Source organism: Melanotaenia boesemani, chromosome 20 (assembly GCF_017639745.1).
Source record: "Melanotaenia boesemani isolate fMelBoe1 chromosome 20, fMelBoe1.pri, whole genome shotgun sequence".
Classification (NCBI taxonomy): domain Eukaryota; kingdom Metazoa; phylum Chordata; class Actinopteri; order Atheriniformes; family Melanotaeniidae; genus Melanotaenia; species Melanotaenia boesemani.
In genome coordinates this window covers 21,209,168-21,225,022 of record NC_055701.1, presented here as the reverse complement: position 1 = coordinate 21,225,022, position 15,855 = coordinate 21,209,168, and the positions used below count along the sequence as shown (strand labels likewise).

General features: G+C 42.0%; 1 protein-coding gene across 1 annotated transcript; it reads right to left on the bottom strand.

The window, feature by feature from the left end:
- Window positions 1–35: 35 nt before the first annotated feature.
- Window positions 36–14,716, bottom strand: hivep2b (HIVEP zinc finger 2b). The gene is made up of 7 exons (XM_041972384.1): window positions 14,486–14,716; window positions 7,868–11,780; window positions 7,189–7,346; window positions 6,873–7,048; window positions 6,433–6,531; window positions 5,563–6,350; window positions 36–2,610 (listed from the first exon to the last, which is right to left on the bottom strand). The coding sequence occupies exons 2-7, from the start codon at window positions 11,678–11,680 to the stop codon at window positions 2,218–2,220; spliced, it is 5,427 nt and encodes a 1,808-aa protein (XP_041828318.1). The 5' UTR covers window positions 11,681–11,780; window positions 14,486–14,716; the 3' UTR covers window positions 36–2,217.
- Between the last annotated feature and the right edge of the window lie 1,139 nt (window positions 14,717–15,855).

Here is a 15,855-nt window from a genome sequence, read left to right as displayed (position 1 = left end):
GTCAAGAACCATGAAAGAAGCCGCAACACACAAGCTTGGGTTAGAAGTATATTCTTTTTAAAACAGTTTTGAATTTAATCTGAAAAAGTAGAGCACCAAACAATAAATTCCTCATAGCAGAAAAGAGGCACTCCGTCCTGACTAACCAGTTTTGATGCAAATTGCTGAACAAACAAGATTGGCTACTTAGAGGTAAAATGATTTGTACTCTGTGTGTTTTACAGGGAATTTCCACAGACATGAGAGGCACAATGCAATTTGGTGAACATGAAAACACATTTTAAAAAAAGAAAGAAAGAAAACACAATCTGAGTGCATACTGTAATGCAAATCAAAGGCTTCACTTTCCTTTCACATTTTTCGAGCATTCTGCAGCGTCACAAATAAAAGCGACACGACCATGAACTCAAAACTTCAAACCTCTTCGGAAAGGGACACACAAATTTAAAGCAGTGCACCTTTAAATTTTCTTTATGTAAACATAAGTGAACAAAGTATTTTCTTCATTTTTGAAATCCACTCTCAAACTGATAACCACTTGAAGATGTGAATACATTTTTTTTTTCTTAAAAGATTTTGTTTGTGATTAACACTGTGCTATTTTTGCCCTCATTAAACCTCTGCCCTTAACATCAACTGCAGCCGTTTTACCTCTGAAAGATATACAAATAATCCACATAAAAAGTTTTCAGAATTCAACACTGCAAAAATAGTTGAAATCATAAAAATACACATATATGTATATATATATGTATATATATTTATAAATATATATATACAGAGAAGAAGTAATGCATTTGGTGAATGGTTACTTACATTTTAAACTGAAGCACAGTCAAAATCAACCAACTCATGATGTTAACACTGATACTTTAGTATAACTTGCAGTAAGTGAGATTGATTTTTCCAGTTAGATGTGAAAATGCAAGAATTTACTGTTGACTGATCATCGTAGCCCCTTGGATTTGTGTGCAACATTTTTCACACAAAGAGACGTGAAAAAACACAACTGGAATGTTTTAAAACCACAAAACAACATAACATGTTTTACTCCCTACTTTCCGATATCCAAGTCAGTTCAAACAATATAGATGAAAGAATGAAAGTGCATCTTTAAAACTCATTTTAAAAAATGCTTATGGTCACCTGTATAGGCAAGGGGAAAAAAGACGTCGGTTTAATCAAAGCAATGCCAGCGTGGCTCACTGCATAACTGCTGCATAAGTACAGATATACCATATAAATAGTAGTCAAATGTTTACCAGTATCAATAAGTGCTTACGTTCTAATATATAAATACATCTTACAGTATTGATAATTACATAATTACTTCCTCTATTTTTGTGCAATAGCAAATCCCATGCATTTTTACCAAGATAAAAACCACAACATTAAGAAAAATGCAACATAAGAAACTTTTTTTTTTAAAGATTGTTTCACATAAATCGAGCTGCATCCGTCTGTCGGCGTGAACTGACGGAACAAGAAAAAAAAGCTTTCCTTTGAGCAAACTCTCTGAAAAGCGCAGCCGCTTTTGAATAAAGTGTACCTTGACGTTTTCCGTACTCATCCGCTGATAGAGATAAAGAAGAGCAACAAAAAACAAAAGAAAAAAAAAAGGCACAGACCCTTGCCGCTTGATCAGAAGCACCAAACTGCACAAGAAGCATCTACTTAAAATTTGGTCAGACTGTTTCATAATACACATACATTTCCCCTTATAAATAGTCTTTAGTTACTGCACTACTGCATCACACCTTGATATGATTACATTAACAACAGTCGATTTTCAAAGTACACACAGTAAAACACACTGTTTGTATGCATCTAAGAGGGATTATATGTTAAGGACATCTGTACAGGATCCATAAATATAATTTATGTGCAATTGTACGCAAACTACTATGTCAGACAAAGGCATATTAGCATAATATCTTTCCATATTGCACCTGCACCCAATAATGATTCTTCACCTTGCAAAACCACCTGCTGCTTGTTCTTTTGACTAAAAAAAAGCCTCTGAAGAGTAGAGCACATCAGACAGGGTTGGGGTTCTTCTTCACAAGGTTTGATCCTGCAATGCCAGGCCATGTGTTATCATATTGCCTCCAGTGAGATAAATATGAGTTTATGTGCCTAAAGGGATGATGACAATTGCAAGTGTGGCAAAGGGGGCATCTGTTTCTTAATAAAACCAAAGTGACACAAAAAGGTGTCTTAATGAGGGTCCTCTGTGGTAATTTTCAGGGAGGCGATGGCTTTCAAGCAGGTCTGGACGCTCTCCTCCTGTCTGCTGTCGCTAACACCGATGTCAGGGCTTTTCTCCTGACAGCCTCTGATGTCCTCGCCACCCATCTCAGGCTCATGGACAGATCCTTCCCTGCTGCAGCAGCGCTGGCCTTCGCTGCTCTGAGGGCTCTGCGCCGGGGAGGGGCTGACATCGGTGCCGGGGAAGGGTGGGGAGTGAAACATCTGGAGCCCTCCGACGGGAACGACAGGGAGCAAACTGTGGGTCTGCTGTTGGGAGTGAAGAGGGAGGTGGCTGAGGATGTTCTGGTAATGAGAACTGGCAGCACCAGGCAGAGCAGGAGCCAAGCTGCTCCTTTGATCCTGAAACGACATTACTGGCAGCATTAGCTGGAGCTTCAACATCGCCAACAACATTTCTCATGTGAAAATATATCATTTATAAATCATGAAGAAATGCGAGAATTTTCTGGGGGAAAAAAACAAATCGCTGAGGGAACTAAATCTTCCAAGTTTCAGGATAATCTTCATCAAAGAAAATAATAGAAAATCCATTTTCTTTCATTTTTTTCAGCTAAAGAAACTCTAAAGATTGCAACATTTTTGCTCTACTGTGATTTATATTATTACCACAACAAGTGGACCGCCATTACATTTTGCATAGACATTCATGCACCAGGTTCTGTTTCTGTTTTGGCAGGATTTATCTTGACTAATGGGTCAAATACTCACTTTCTTCTCAGGATAAATCATTTTACTATAAGAAGTAAAAAACATGAATTTCCTTCTAACACCATCATCCACTTGAGTTTATTTAGTCAATTTCTTTGTTTTATGATCAAACAAATGCAAATCAAACAAAGCTGTTAGCAAAAGTTTGCATGCTAATGAGCTAAATCTGCTAAACTTTAGCCTATGAAAAACTTTCCATTACAACTGCAAAGGATACTATAGTTGGGTAAATAGATGTAGTGGGTCATAAGAAAATAGTGCTACTATTCTAAAAATGCACTTTCAATACAAAATATTAACTAAATTTGCATATGACATTTGTGTTGTGGCAGGATTCGTTTTGACTAGTTATGAATTTCCACTACAAGTTGGTGAAAAAAAAAAATTCCCCAAGGTTGAATTACACTGCCTGGCTAAAAACAAATCACCACCAAAGGAAAGAGATCACACAATCTAATATTTGTATGGATCTCCTTTAGCTTTGATTACAGCAGCATTTGCTGTGGTATTGTTTCGTTAAGAGTCTTCAGTGTGACAAGATTAATTTCCATCCAGTGTCTTGAATTGATGATGGGAGAGTGACCATTGTTCAAAGCCTTCTCCTGCACATCCCAAAGATTCTCAATCGGGTTCAGGTCTGGACTCTGTGGTGGTCAATCCATGTGTGAAAATGATGTCTCATGCTCAATAAACCACTCTTTCACAATTTGAGCCTAATGAATCCTGACATGTCCATGTCATCAGGGAATAAAAAATGCACTGATGGAATAACCTGATGATTCAGTATATTCAGGTAGCCAGACCTCATTTGGGCACGTAATGCTGCTGAACCTAGACCTGATCAACTGCAGCAACACCAGATCATAAAACTGCCCCCACAGGCTTGTACAATGGCACAAGGCACGATGGCTACATCACTTTATCTGCCTCTTTTCTTCGCATGATGCTCCGATCGCTCTGGACCAGGGTAAATCTGGATTCATCAGACCATATGGCCTTCTTCCATTGCTCCAGAGTCTAACTTTATGTTCTCTAGCAAATTGATACCTTATTCTCCAGCTAACCTCACTGATTAGTGGCTTTCTTATGGCTATACAGCTGTTCAGTCACAATCCCTTGAGGTACCTTTGTGTTGTGAGTGTGGCCAATCATTTTCCAACCACATTTCGTCCTCGAAGACAACGGTTCCCTGCTATTCTTCCAGTTTTTAATAATGCATTAGACAGTTCTTAACCCAGTTTTAGTAGTTTCTGTGTTCTCCTTAAATGTTTTCTCTGCTTGTTGCATAATTTGACATTTCTTAAATGGACTAACATCTTTTCTATGTCCATGGGATCTGTCTTTTCGCATGAACATGAGACTGAAACATAATCGCCCATGAGCTAATTATCCAATAGGCCTATTTTCTTAATTAAATCAAGGTGGCAACTTTTTGGGGGGCAGACAGTGTATTTTACTCTAACAAATCCTTGAATTTTCATCTAACACCATCATCAGGTTGATTTAATTTGCCCAATTCTTTTGAGCAAACATATTCAAGACAGTCATAGTTACAAGCAAAAGTTTGCATCCTAATGAGATAAACTTGCTAAACTTTTGCATGTTAACTTTTCCATTACAACTGCAAAGGATACAGGCTAAAGTTGGGTAAATGATTTTTCCTTTTTTCATAATCAAAGCAAAACACACATAGCAATCAGTCAAAGTTAGCATATTAATGAGATACACTTAAATTTAAAACATGCTTAACATTATAGGCTACCTGCTAAACTATAGCATGCTAACCTTTCCATTGCAACTGCAAAGGATACTATAGATGGTTATAGGAAGTAGGGTTTTATCTAATTTTATTTAGATGTAGAGGGCCATAAGAAAATATTGCAAATGTTCCTAAATGCACATTTAAGTTTAGAATATACTTGCTTAACTTTTTGTTTGCATAAGCAACTTGATTCACTGTAGGTGGAATTGTTAACATACTGTACTTGCTCGTACACTACGCTTGTTACTGGAAGATTCCACTACGGGCCACAATAGAAAACTCAGACCTGTAACCTGAGTGACTGAATTTTTAGGGTGTAAACAAAATTATAATCATGCTGACAATAGATGAGGTTGGCATTTGGTTCATTTTGAGATTGAGGAAAAGAAAATCAAGGAAAAAAAAAATGGTATTACAGACGGTATGCAAGGTCCCTAAATGGAGCATCACATGTCTTCAAAACTTTACGTCATATGTACAGCTGTCAACCCTGTGTCTTTACATCTGGTCAAACTGGTTCGTAAATGGCCCCATACTGGTAAGTTACATATTGATATAGATTTAAACAAACACAACATACACTAAATAGCCATGATAAGCATGATTAAAAGCAAGTATGTTCCCTGCTTTACAAAATATTTGCAAAATTTGCACAATGTTTGCACAATGCACAGTATCAGTGAATGGTTTGTTTCAGTACTACCAAATCTTATCAATTTGTCATGGAACTTTTTGTAAACCATGTTAACTGAAAGCCCTAAAAAGATTTTATTTTGCAGAGTAACTGCATAGCTGGATGAAGAATACAATGTGGTACACACCATTTCCATTTCAAAGGTTCCTTGCTGCTGAGCCATCTCCAATTTTACTTGATGTCTGATTTTGTCACCAGTGCCTTTGTGTTGGTGGGAGCCCCTGCGTGGTGACACGGCCCTCAACACAACCCTCTGCCTGCCCCTCACTGAGGATTCTCGCTTCCCGGCGAGCTCTGTTCCAGGAGACATGGGTCGTTCCATCGAGAGCGGGTAAGGGTGTTGGATGGATTTAAAACTGGGAGAACCGGGCCTTAGTGGAGAGTTATCCCATCTTGGTGAGGAGCGACCTCGTGGGGAGAGCTCTCGCCTTGGTGATGGATAGCGCAGACGTGAAGGGGAAGGCTCCCTGATGGGTGACTCCCAGCCAGGAGAGAGCAGACATGAAGAGTAAGGATCAAAGAGAAGGTTGGTCTGGTCTGGAGAAAGCATGGTTAGAGAGTCTTCATCCACCGACTTCTCTCTCTGGTCAGCTGTGAGAGCAGGTCGATGATCCGAGCCTGTTCGCTTGCTGGAGGACTGCTGGCGGATGTCAGCTCCAGGCAGAGAGGTGAGAGAGTAGCCGTGGATGGCAGCTGTGGCTGTAACTGACAGAGATGTAACTCCACATGGCTGAGGACTCGTGCTTCTTGAACGCAACTTTGGGGTAGAATCACCCTCATAGTCATCATCCTCATCATCGTCCTCGTCGATTTCATCAGCTTCTTCATCCATACCATCCGAGTCCTCAGCATCTGAGAACTGATGTTTGGTGGTTGCTGCCACCTCTGGCTTGGACTCCTGCTGGATTTCGTCCACTTCAGAAGATAAAAACATCTGTTTAGCCAAGTTTATTACAAAACATCTTTTGATATCCAAAATAAGTAAATCTCTTCTCACCATGTTCCTGTATCTCTGTCTCATCCATCGTTACTGACACTCCTAGCTCTAGACATTTCTTCATGTGCGCCTTTGACTTCATGTGTTTAGTCAGATTTCCTGTAGGCATGAAGCAAACATTTGTTTAAACAGAAGTTGTCTTCCAGACTGCAGAAAATACCTTGTTAAAGGCTACCCACAAAAAACGTGAAAAAAGAAATAAAGAGTTGCTGATTTTGCATAAAGGCTTGTAGGTGCAGCATTGTGGCACCAGCAGCACAAACTACACAACTTCTGCTGCTGCTGCAGTTTCTATATTTATTCCTTATTTATTTATATTTAACACACTTTTTTCACACAAATTTACACCACTCAAACTCGATGCATGTAAGATTTTTATTTGCCTTTTTCACCCTGTTAATTATTATGAGCCACTTGTCTTTATGATTACAAATGCCCACCTTTAGTTTTGAAAGCAAAGTTGCAAACCCTGCAGATGTACGGTCGTACATCCGTATGGGTCCGGATGTGTTTTTTCAGCATGCTCGGCTTCTTACAACGGATACCACACTCCTCACAAATATATTTCCCCCGGCCTCGACCTCTCACATACACATAGTCTTCATTAGACTTATACCTGAAGAAACAAAAAACATGTTTATACTCTTAGTTCATGTTGGAGGGAATAAAATGAGCATAAGTTGATGCTAAAAATAACTGCAACACTTCAAGTCAGCACAAATGACAAGTGTTATGGCAGCTCGGATCTTGACTGACCCTCCCTCGAAAATCTTAATTCGTGTTGGCACCGCCTGAGCAGTGGAGGCCTCCCTCTCTCTCCACTCCTCCTTGGCAGTTTTGGCTCTGCAGCTGATGTCTTTCACCTTCTTCCCATAGGTGATGTCCACCTCTTTGGGCTCCGGTTTCCTCTGCAGCTGAATCAGATGAACATACACCGTGTTAACACCCATTTTAAGTGGACACCGTATCGACAGTGAAACACGATGCGTCCAATATTATGTGTCACACATGGTATTACACAGCATGTTGTGCAAACATGAATTATGCTCCTGAAAGGGGGAAAGCAGTGTGTATTCACCTGAATATAAATCTATTTTTTAATCTCTTATTTTATATTGTGCAACACAAGTGATAAATCAAAGTGAATCATTATAATCAGCAGAAGGCAAAAGCTTTTCTCAGACACTTTCCAAGGGAACGTTCTGCCAAGTGATTAAAGTCTGCAGTTTGCCAAATTCTGGATACTAATGTCCTTCAAACCCCCTGCATTACAAACAGTTATCTTATGCAGAAACTTTCAGCTGCCAAAAATAATCTGATTTATTTAATCATTTATATGAACTTATTAAATTAGTAAGACCAGTCAAATGTGGTATAAAGAGTGTTTTACCCTCAAACTGCCTTCTTTTTCTCCCAGATGGGATCATTTTCTCACCTGTTTGGTCTGCCTCCAGAGGATGAGGGATGAAACCAGTTTCCCCGTGCCAGCCTGACACATGGCGGCCACGGTGTATATAACCTTGTCTCCCCTCTGTCTGGACCGCAGCAGAGCCAGCGAGGCGCTGGTGCTCAGTTCGAGAGGGTTGGGATTGTGGGAACTCACACACCATGTGGCGTACACAGAGGCGAAAGGGGCGTTGCTCTGAGAGCAGCTCGGCTTGGTGTAGTTGAGATAACACCAGCTCACACCTGTCGTTGTGCGAAGACTTGGAAACTGAGATAAGATTCTCGAATGCTCCGAGTCTGAGATCAGAACATCTTGACTGGTGACCAGCTGTGCCGCCATATCCATCTGCACTCCTTCTTTCACTTCTCCGACTGATATCATAGAGTAAGGAGGCGAGCTTGTTTCCAGGGAACTGCTATCCATAGCTGTCTCGACTCCGTGTTCAGCAACCTCGGACGCTTTTTGATGAACTGTGATAAATCCAGCCTTGCATGAGTCACCCTGACCATGAGGTGTTGATGCACCTTGCATTTCTGATCTGCGCCCCTTCTCTTCCCTCAAATGGCATTTCCCCAACTCCACCGCGCTCAGCTCCTCAACAATCTGCCCAAACATCCGCTCTTCCTTCACTCGCTTTTGCTGCTTGACCTCCATGAATAGGTCCAGGCTGCTGGCAGGGGACAGCATCCGTTTGTTTGCACCACCACTGGAGGCGTTAGTAGTTGAGATCGTTCTGGAGGTCAGAGACAGAGGAATGCCTGTCTTGAGCTTAGCTGATGACAAATCGAGGGCTTCAACATTGAGTGTGTGAGCTGTAGGCGGTTTTGTGTGAGTTAGTACATTTTGAGAATCAACATTTCCAGACAACCGTGAAGTTTGACTCTGAATGATGGATGCAGCAGCGCTAATGCTGTCATACTGATTGTCAAATATCTGTGATACTGATGTGTATGTGATACTGCCAAAGGATGGCACTTGAGTCTGGATTCTAACAGGTACTAACAGGCTTGGATGAGGCAGCTGAGGAAATGTACTCCCGGTAGAAAATATTGGCAAAGTCTGCGGCAGAGACGTGGCTGCCGTGAATGGAGGGGAGGTACTGCTGAGGTACTGTAGAAACACTTGTGATGGGACTTGTGTTATTTCAGTGTCCATATTCAGTGACTCCTGTCGCACTAAGTTTCCCCTCCTTCTCTCCTTCAAAGCACTGATGTCCACATGTCTAACTTTGGATGTTGGAGAAAGGCTGCCATAGTCAAATGATATGCTGCGTACCTCTGGGAACTCCTTGCGCAAGTCGCAAGGCGCCTGCTCTGAGGCGGAGCGTCTCATTTCATGCTGCTGACGCTGGTTGAGCACAGAGAGGGAGTGCCCACTCCCCGGCACAGCTAAGAGCTCTAGTGGTTTGCCAAATTCATCTTGCCTGGCTGGAGAGACTGACTTCAAGCTTTCTTCCCTGTCAAAAGAAAAAGTGGAGCTATAAGATAAGTTGCTGTCTTGGCTCGGGCTGCGGGAGAGGCTAGTGCAGGCAGACTCAAAACTAGATTCACCAGAGGAGTGCTCAATTTCAGCTAAGCGAAGCCTTTTTTTCTTTGGAGGGAGCTTCTCTGGAGGGAATTGTGCTAAAGTTTCGCTCCTTTGAGGCCACTGAAACTCCTCCACGTGCTTCTCTGGCTCCTTCACCTGCGCTTCTGGAGCTTTTTCTGGACTGTCGGGCTCAACTGTGACCCTGATTTCTGGGACTTGTATGTTGGGCTGTCGCACAAGTTTTGGCCCAAACTGAACCGACTGCCCTAACCTACTGTCACGTTCCATCTCGAGAGATTCACTTGTCTCCATTGCTTGAAAAGAAGACATAATTTCCAATCTATGACCGTGATATTTGTAAGATTCTGACTGTTCAGAGAGAGGCCTGTTTATTGAGTTTGTGTGCTGGATAACAGAAATTACATTCCCTAAGGTTTTTCGACCTGATGTTTCAGAGCTCACTGATATGTCCATGTCACACCTGTCCAAATGACCTCTCCCTAAAGCCATTATGCCCATAGCAGCTTGTTTTAAATCATAGTCTTTGCTTGAATCAAACATTTCCTCACACTGCTCATGATATTCCTCATATTGACCTGGTATATCCTCCTCTTCCCTCTTCTCTTTGCGACGTTTCCGTGTTGCCAGTTCCATTGCATGCTTCTGATGGCTCATACTCTGCACCACAGAGGGGTAGTTTTCCATTTCCAGTCCTGAAGGTGAAATGCCACTCTCGCTCATCTTTCCATGGTTGTCAGTGTCTGTGTGGCCATCATGTGCAGATAACTCGAAAGCAGCTTGCCGCCTGAGTCTCCTCATGCCCCCGGTGCTTGTTCTCTCATCAAACGAGTGGCTGCCTCTGAGGGCTTGAGGCATAGTCAGACACACTGCTGAGGACGTTGGCATTGAGTTGCTTCTGATCAGAGGCCCCATGTCAGAGCCGGTGTCTAAGTCCGGCTCTTTTATCTCCTCCCTTGTGAATGATTTAGTGTTGATTTTGATTGACTCGACTGTGTCTTTTTCTTGGGTGAAAACACGGGACACGCCTTTCTCTGAGCCTTTCACATTATATTCACTTGTGTCTGCGCTACAAGCCACGAAAGCCAATGCCTGTTTAGGGCTCGGCCGATAACACTTTCCAAACATGATCTCTTGATAGGACTTTGCATTAGTGTTTGGAGGACCTGTCTGGTGCTCTGAACTCTCAGAGCGTGAGAAGTAGCCTGAGTCTGTGCTGCCCTTGCTGGACTGACTTGGGAGAGACAGATTGTGATCAGAATCACTGCTTCTTTTTTCAGAAAGTCGAAGTGCAAGCCTCTGCTTGATTGTGCAAGACTGAACTGCGCGACTAGCCTCGGCCGTGACAGGAGGTGCATTGATTTCTTGGGGTTGGGATGAACCATCCTGAACTGACATTGACGTGGCTCCCTTTTTCTGAGCTATGAGATTTAGTACTTTTACAGCAGTGTTATCTGATCCCTCCATTGGCGAGTCCAGCAGCAGCAGCGGGTCATTAAGAGTGTCCTCGTCCGTGTCCGTGCTTTGCTCAGCATCGGAGAACAACTCTCCTTCCCCTTCAAAAGACCCCTGGTCTGTGTTGGCATTGTAAGAACCAAGTTCTGAGAATGGCACGGTTCCAGCTTTGACTGAGTGTGCATGGGATTTTCTGTGTTTGTAAAGGTTACTCTTGGTTTTGAAAGAGAATCCACAGGGGACGCATGGATAGGGCCGTTCTCCGGTGTGTGAGCGGATATGTTTCTTAAGCACACTGGGTTTGGCACATGCCCTTCCACAGTAATCACACACATATTTCCCTGGTTTTTGTGGTTTCTGCTCCACCTTAGATGCTGCCTCTGACAGCTGATCCATCCCTGAATGGGAACACTGTTGCTGGACTTCAGGTGAAGCAGAAGACTTCCTTTGAGACGTGGGCCCTGGTGACTGTGCTGAAACTTTCTGTCTACCAACAGTAAATGGCTTGGTGGATTGTTGGGGAAATGCAGACACCTCAGAGTCTTGATGGCTTGTGGACTGGGCTTGGGAGAGCTGATCTTCTAAATGCAGAGATTTCCCTGAGTCAGACATTTCTTTAAAACCGCACGTATCTCTGCTCTGAGCTTCTTTTTGCTGGCAGTGCCACCCTTTGGCTTCCACTTCGACTGATGCTCTTCTCTTTGTCTGTGCAGCCTCTGATGTGCCTTTTTTCTGTGCAGCATTTCTATCCTGACCCTCAGAGGAGCTTTTCACCCCTGCAGTAGTTTCAAGTGACTCCATGAATACAATGCCACTTCCTTTGTGATCAATTTTCAAGGATGATATCTGTTATGTAACTGTAGTGATAGTAACATGTATGTGAATTGCAGGGAAGGGTCATCTGAAAGAAATAAGAAAGAACCCAGAGTTAGATAACCCTAAAATGGATGCTTTATATAATATACAAGCAAATAAGCATCTATAAAGTGAGCTATAAAAGCATAAAAAAAGAAAAAGTAGAATAAAAAGTCCACTGCCTGAAAGTTAGAGCTATTCAAAGCTGTTTCCCAAAAGTCCCTCTGATTAAACTGGAGTATAAAATTCATAATGAGCTCCATCACAGCATGAGTGGAAAAAATGACCTCTTTGCAAAGGTACCTCATGTCAACCCTGGCAGACGCCCTAAATTTCCCGAAACCCAATGAATGTGCGTGCCAGTAATGCAGTATGTGTCATAAATGGTTGTTCGTGTTTATTTTAAGTGTGTGTGTTTGTGTGTAAGAGACAGAGGCTGAATGGGAAACAAGCAATGCAATTCCAGTGTTCTTTATCTTTATTTTGCTACAGTAATAGACTCAAGCACTTTTTGTTCTGGTGCTTAAGTGTTTCTATTTCATGCTGATTCAGTCCAGTGCAGCTAACAGAGTAATACTGTATTGTCTACATTTATTTGACAGCTTTACTTCCTGTTAAGATGAGGAATTTACACAGTGTGTGATGTAAAAAGTCTGTAAAGGACAAAACTTTGTGCGTAGTCAGGTTCACATTTCAGATGATGAATTTTTTTTCTTTTTTTTTTTTTCTTGTGAAAATGTTGACATTATTCATCTCAGTAAGCATGAAATTATTTAATAAATTATCCTAAGGCTCTAGAAAGGCAAAAACCGTATTTTGAAATGCAAAAATGAACATAAAGTGCTTCAAATCAGCAGATTTAACAATAATAAGATGCTCACACACTGATGTTTTCTAATTGTGTCATATGTACAGTATCAGTGAGCTGGAGTAAACCAGTACTTTTGCTAAAATACTACATTTTACTGCCAGTACTTAAGCTAACTTAGTAGGATTTCTTATGTAGGACTTTTTTTCATGTCATAATATTTGCATTTTTGTAGGGTTACTTGTACTTAAGTAAACAATCTGAAAACTTTCCAGTAACTTTCTGAGTATACCTGCACACTCAAGTATTCATAAATCTTCTCAGGAATTGGTAATTGCTTGTTTTTGCAATGGCAAATGTTCTCTCTTGAAAAAGTCACTTCATTTGCTGCAGTAAAACTGCCCTGCATCTACAATACATGTCAGCACACACACACACAAGATGAACTGTAATCAGTTTATCTGCATCTTTTCTTCAAAGCAGATGTTTAAATCTGTTCTTTCATCCAAAACTGATGTCATCACAAGTCTCTTGTTCAACTGAAATTTTCACACCTGCCTGAGTTACCAGTATCACCAGTACATTGATCTGCACAGGAACACATGCTGTATTGTACATAAACATGCTCGACTCCAGCAGGAAGCATCATCACGCCTGTGGTTTCAGGGAGCTGGTTTAGCCACTACACCTTTACTTCATATCAGGTGCATGGGTATCTGAGGACACGTTGTTTCCATCTTCTCAGTATCAAACACTGTGTCCTCCCTAACGAGGTTATGTAAGATTATCTGGTTCAAACCCTCTGAGTTCCCCTTAATTAGGACATCCTCCAACTCTTACTCGCCTGCTCTCGCTCTCCTCCTTTCTTTGTTAGCACACCGCTCGTGCACAAACCACAGGATGAGAAACCAAGGTGACTCTCGAGATGCTGAGAGATGCCTGAAAGCAGGTTTTCCACCTTGTAAATTACCTCTTCAGCCTCTTTACATTCCAGTAGCGCTGCTTTAAATAGATTTAAGGGCTCCTTCTACTGTAGGTTACAGCAAAAATTGTAAAGGATTGTAATGGGAGGGGGCTAGGAGTGGAGTGGCGGTAGAGGCTAGATTGGAATGATCCATGTTTCAATGGGGAGGTTTACAGAGGTAAACTAAGTGGGGTGCCTGGGGGGTAACATCATTCAGAGGCCTGGGAGGGAGCTCCCTTTCAAGGTGACCTCATTGCTTAATTTCCATCCTCTGTGAGCCACAAGAGGAGAGAAGAGATATATGAGTGCAGAGTGACAATGAGATAAGACCCTCAGAAACAATGCATACCTTTGAACTAAGCAGGGCAGAGTAGAAACACATTCAGTCTCATTGACAAGTCAGACTTTTTTTCCCCCCCTGCAAATTCCTATCAAGCTCTCACCTTTAAAAAAAATATATGACACAGCAGCAATGACGTGCAACAACAGGAGGCAGGTGGGTGGCAGTAGGTGTGTTTCGGGGATGATTGTGGGCTGAGTGTGGTACAGTATGTCCGCATGGATGGACATACGGCTCCGTGGAGACGTTTATTTAAACAACAGACTTTCGTGAGGGCACATCCCTCTGAACAGCCCCTCAGTGCTATGAGAGAAGACAATGAACAACCAAATACTGGCTACGGAGACCATCGTTATGCCGCTGCATTACATCATTAGAGACTAAGTTGGCCATTAAAGGGAACGGGCATGAGGTCTCACGCTGACAACCACTCCATAAATATCATAAGGAGATGACTGGCTTGAAAAGAAGCTGGGTGGTTAAAAACCCCTGTGCTGCTTTCACAGCAGCATACCATGCAGAATGAATCAACAGCTCTCTCTGTGATCATAATGACACAAAGCACACAGCCTGGTGGGGAAAAGCCTCAGCTCATACAGCAGCTGACATTCAGATATCAAATATAATCCTCATACAAACCTGACATTTGAATAGTCCCCTGTCCCATATCGACAGTCACATGTGACATTCCTCATACTGCATAGTCCGTTTCCTCATTCTCCTCATGCCGTGGTAATAATAATAATAAAAGAAATCAGCAAGGTGAAGTCCCATCAGTCACGAAGCTGCTGGCCGACTGGGTGTACATTAGAAGATCTATTGATGCGAACTAGTCACCAGAGAAAATACCCAACCGTGACGTGCGGACCCAGGCACAAAAATAGCAAAGGGGCCCTGGGAAGGATTACACAACAGCCCACGTTTAAGGACGCTTTTCCCCTCTCTCCCTCTCTCTCTCCCTCCCTCTCTCTCTCTCTCTCTCTCTCTCTCTCTCTCTCTCTCTCCTATGTGTGTTTGAAAGCACAGCAGCAGCTGCCTCACTGCACACACAGAGTGGAGAGCTGACTGTCATGATCCAAAAAGGCAAAACATCACTTTTTTACTAAGACATTGTTCATTCACCCTCTGTTTCAACCACATGTTTTAATCTGGCATTAAATGATCTGGATGCTGACACACATTCAGTCAGGTACATGCATTCACAAACTCTTCTTTGTCAACCCAGTTAAATACACTGAACATGTCAGTATACGCAGATCAGAGGGGGGAAATGCAAAAGGGACTCTGAAAGACTCTAATCACATGGTGCAGCTCTGAATGTACATTTCCTACAAGGCGAGCCTATTCAGCGCGTATACTGAGAGGGACTCAATGAAAGACAGCATGTGGCTGGCTGTGAGGCGGCTGCAGAAATTAGACTTGTTCTGTGAATTCTGAGACACCCACAGCCTGTTCAGAGCCAGTTCTTCCCGTCACGACAGGATCTGCTTTGTGAATGGAGAGAGTCGTGATGAGGGGTGTCATTAACACAGAAAAAAAGAAAAAGGGGACAATAATGAAGATTATGTGCAGCTGCAAAACCTCGTCATGTGAATAAGATGCACGGGTTGAATTTAATTTAACACAGCCTTGGCAACAACACAACAACTTGGGACACACTTCCTCTGAGCAGGAGTTTGTACAAAAATAGATAAGCCTGGACCCAGACTGAAGACACAGGACATATTGATTTAACATTTTATTATAATTCAAAAATTGTGAAGTATTGTGTTACTATATTTCACAGCTAGATAAAAATATTTGTCTTGCTGCTCTACATATATGTGATCCATGCCATTGTTTTAAGCATAATCAATTTTTTATATATGCTACTTTCCCTTGGAACAAATTTCAATCTAGTCTAATATTTGTTGGTGCATCAAAGTCCACCCCCTGGTTGCAAACTGATTTACAATCATTCATTTGTGTGGAAACGCAGGCCTCTCAACACAATGTAATTTACACAACTA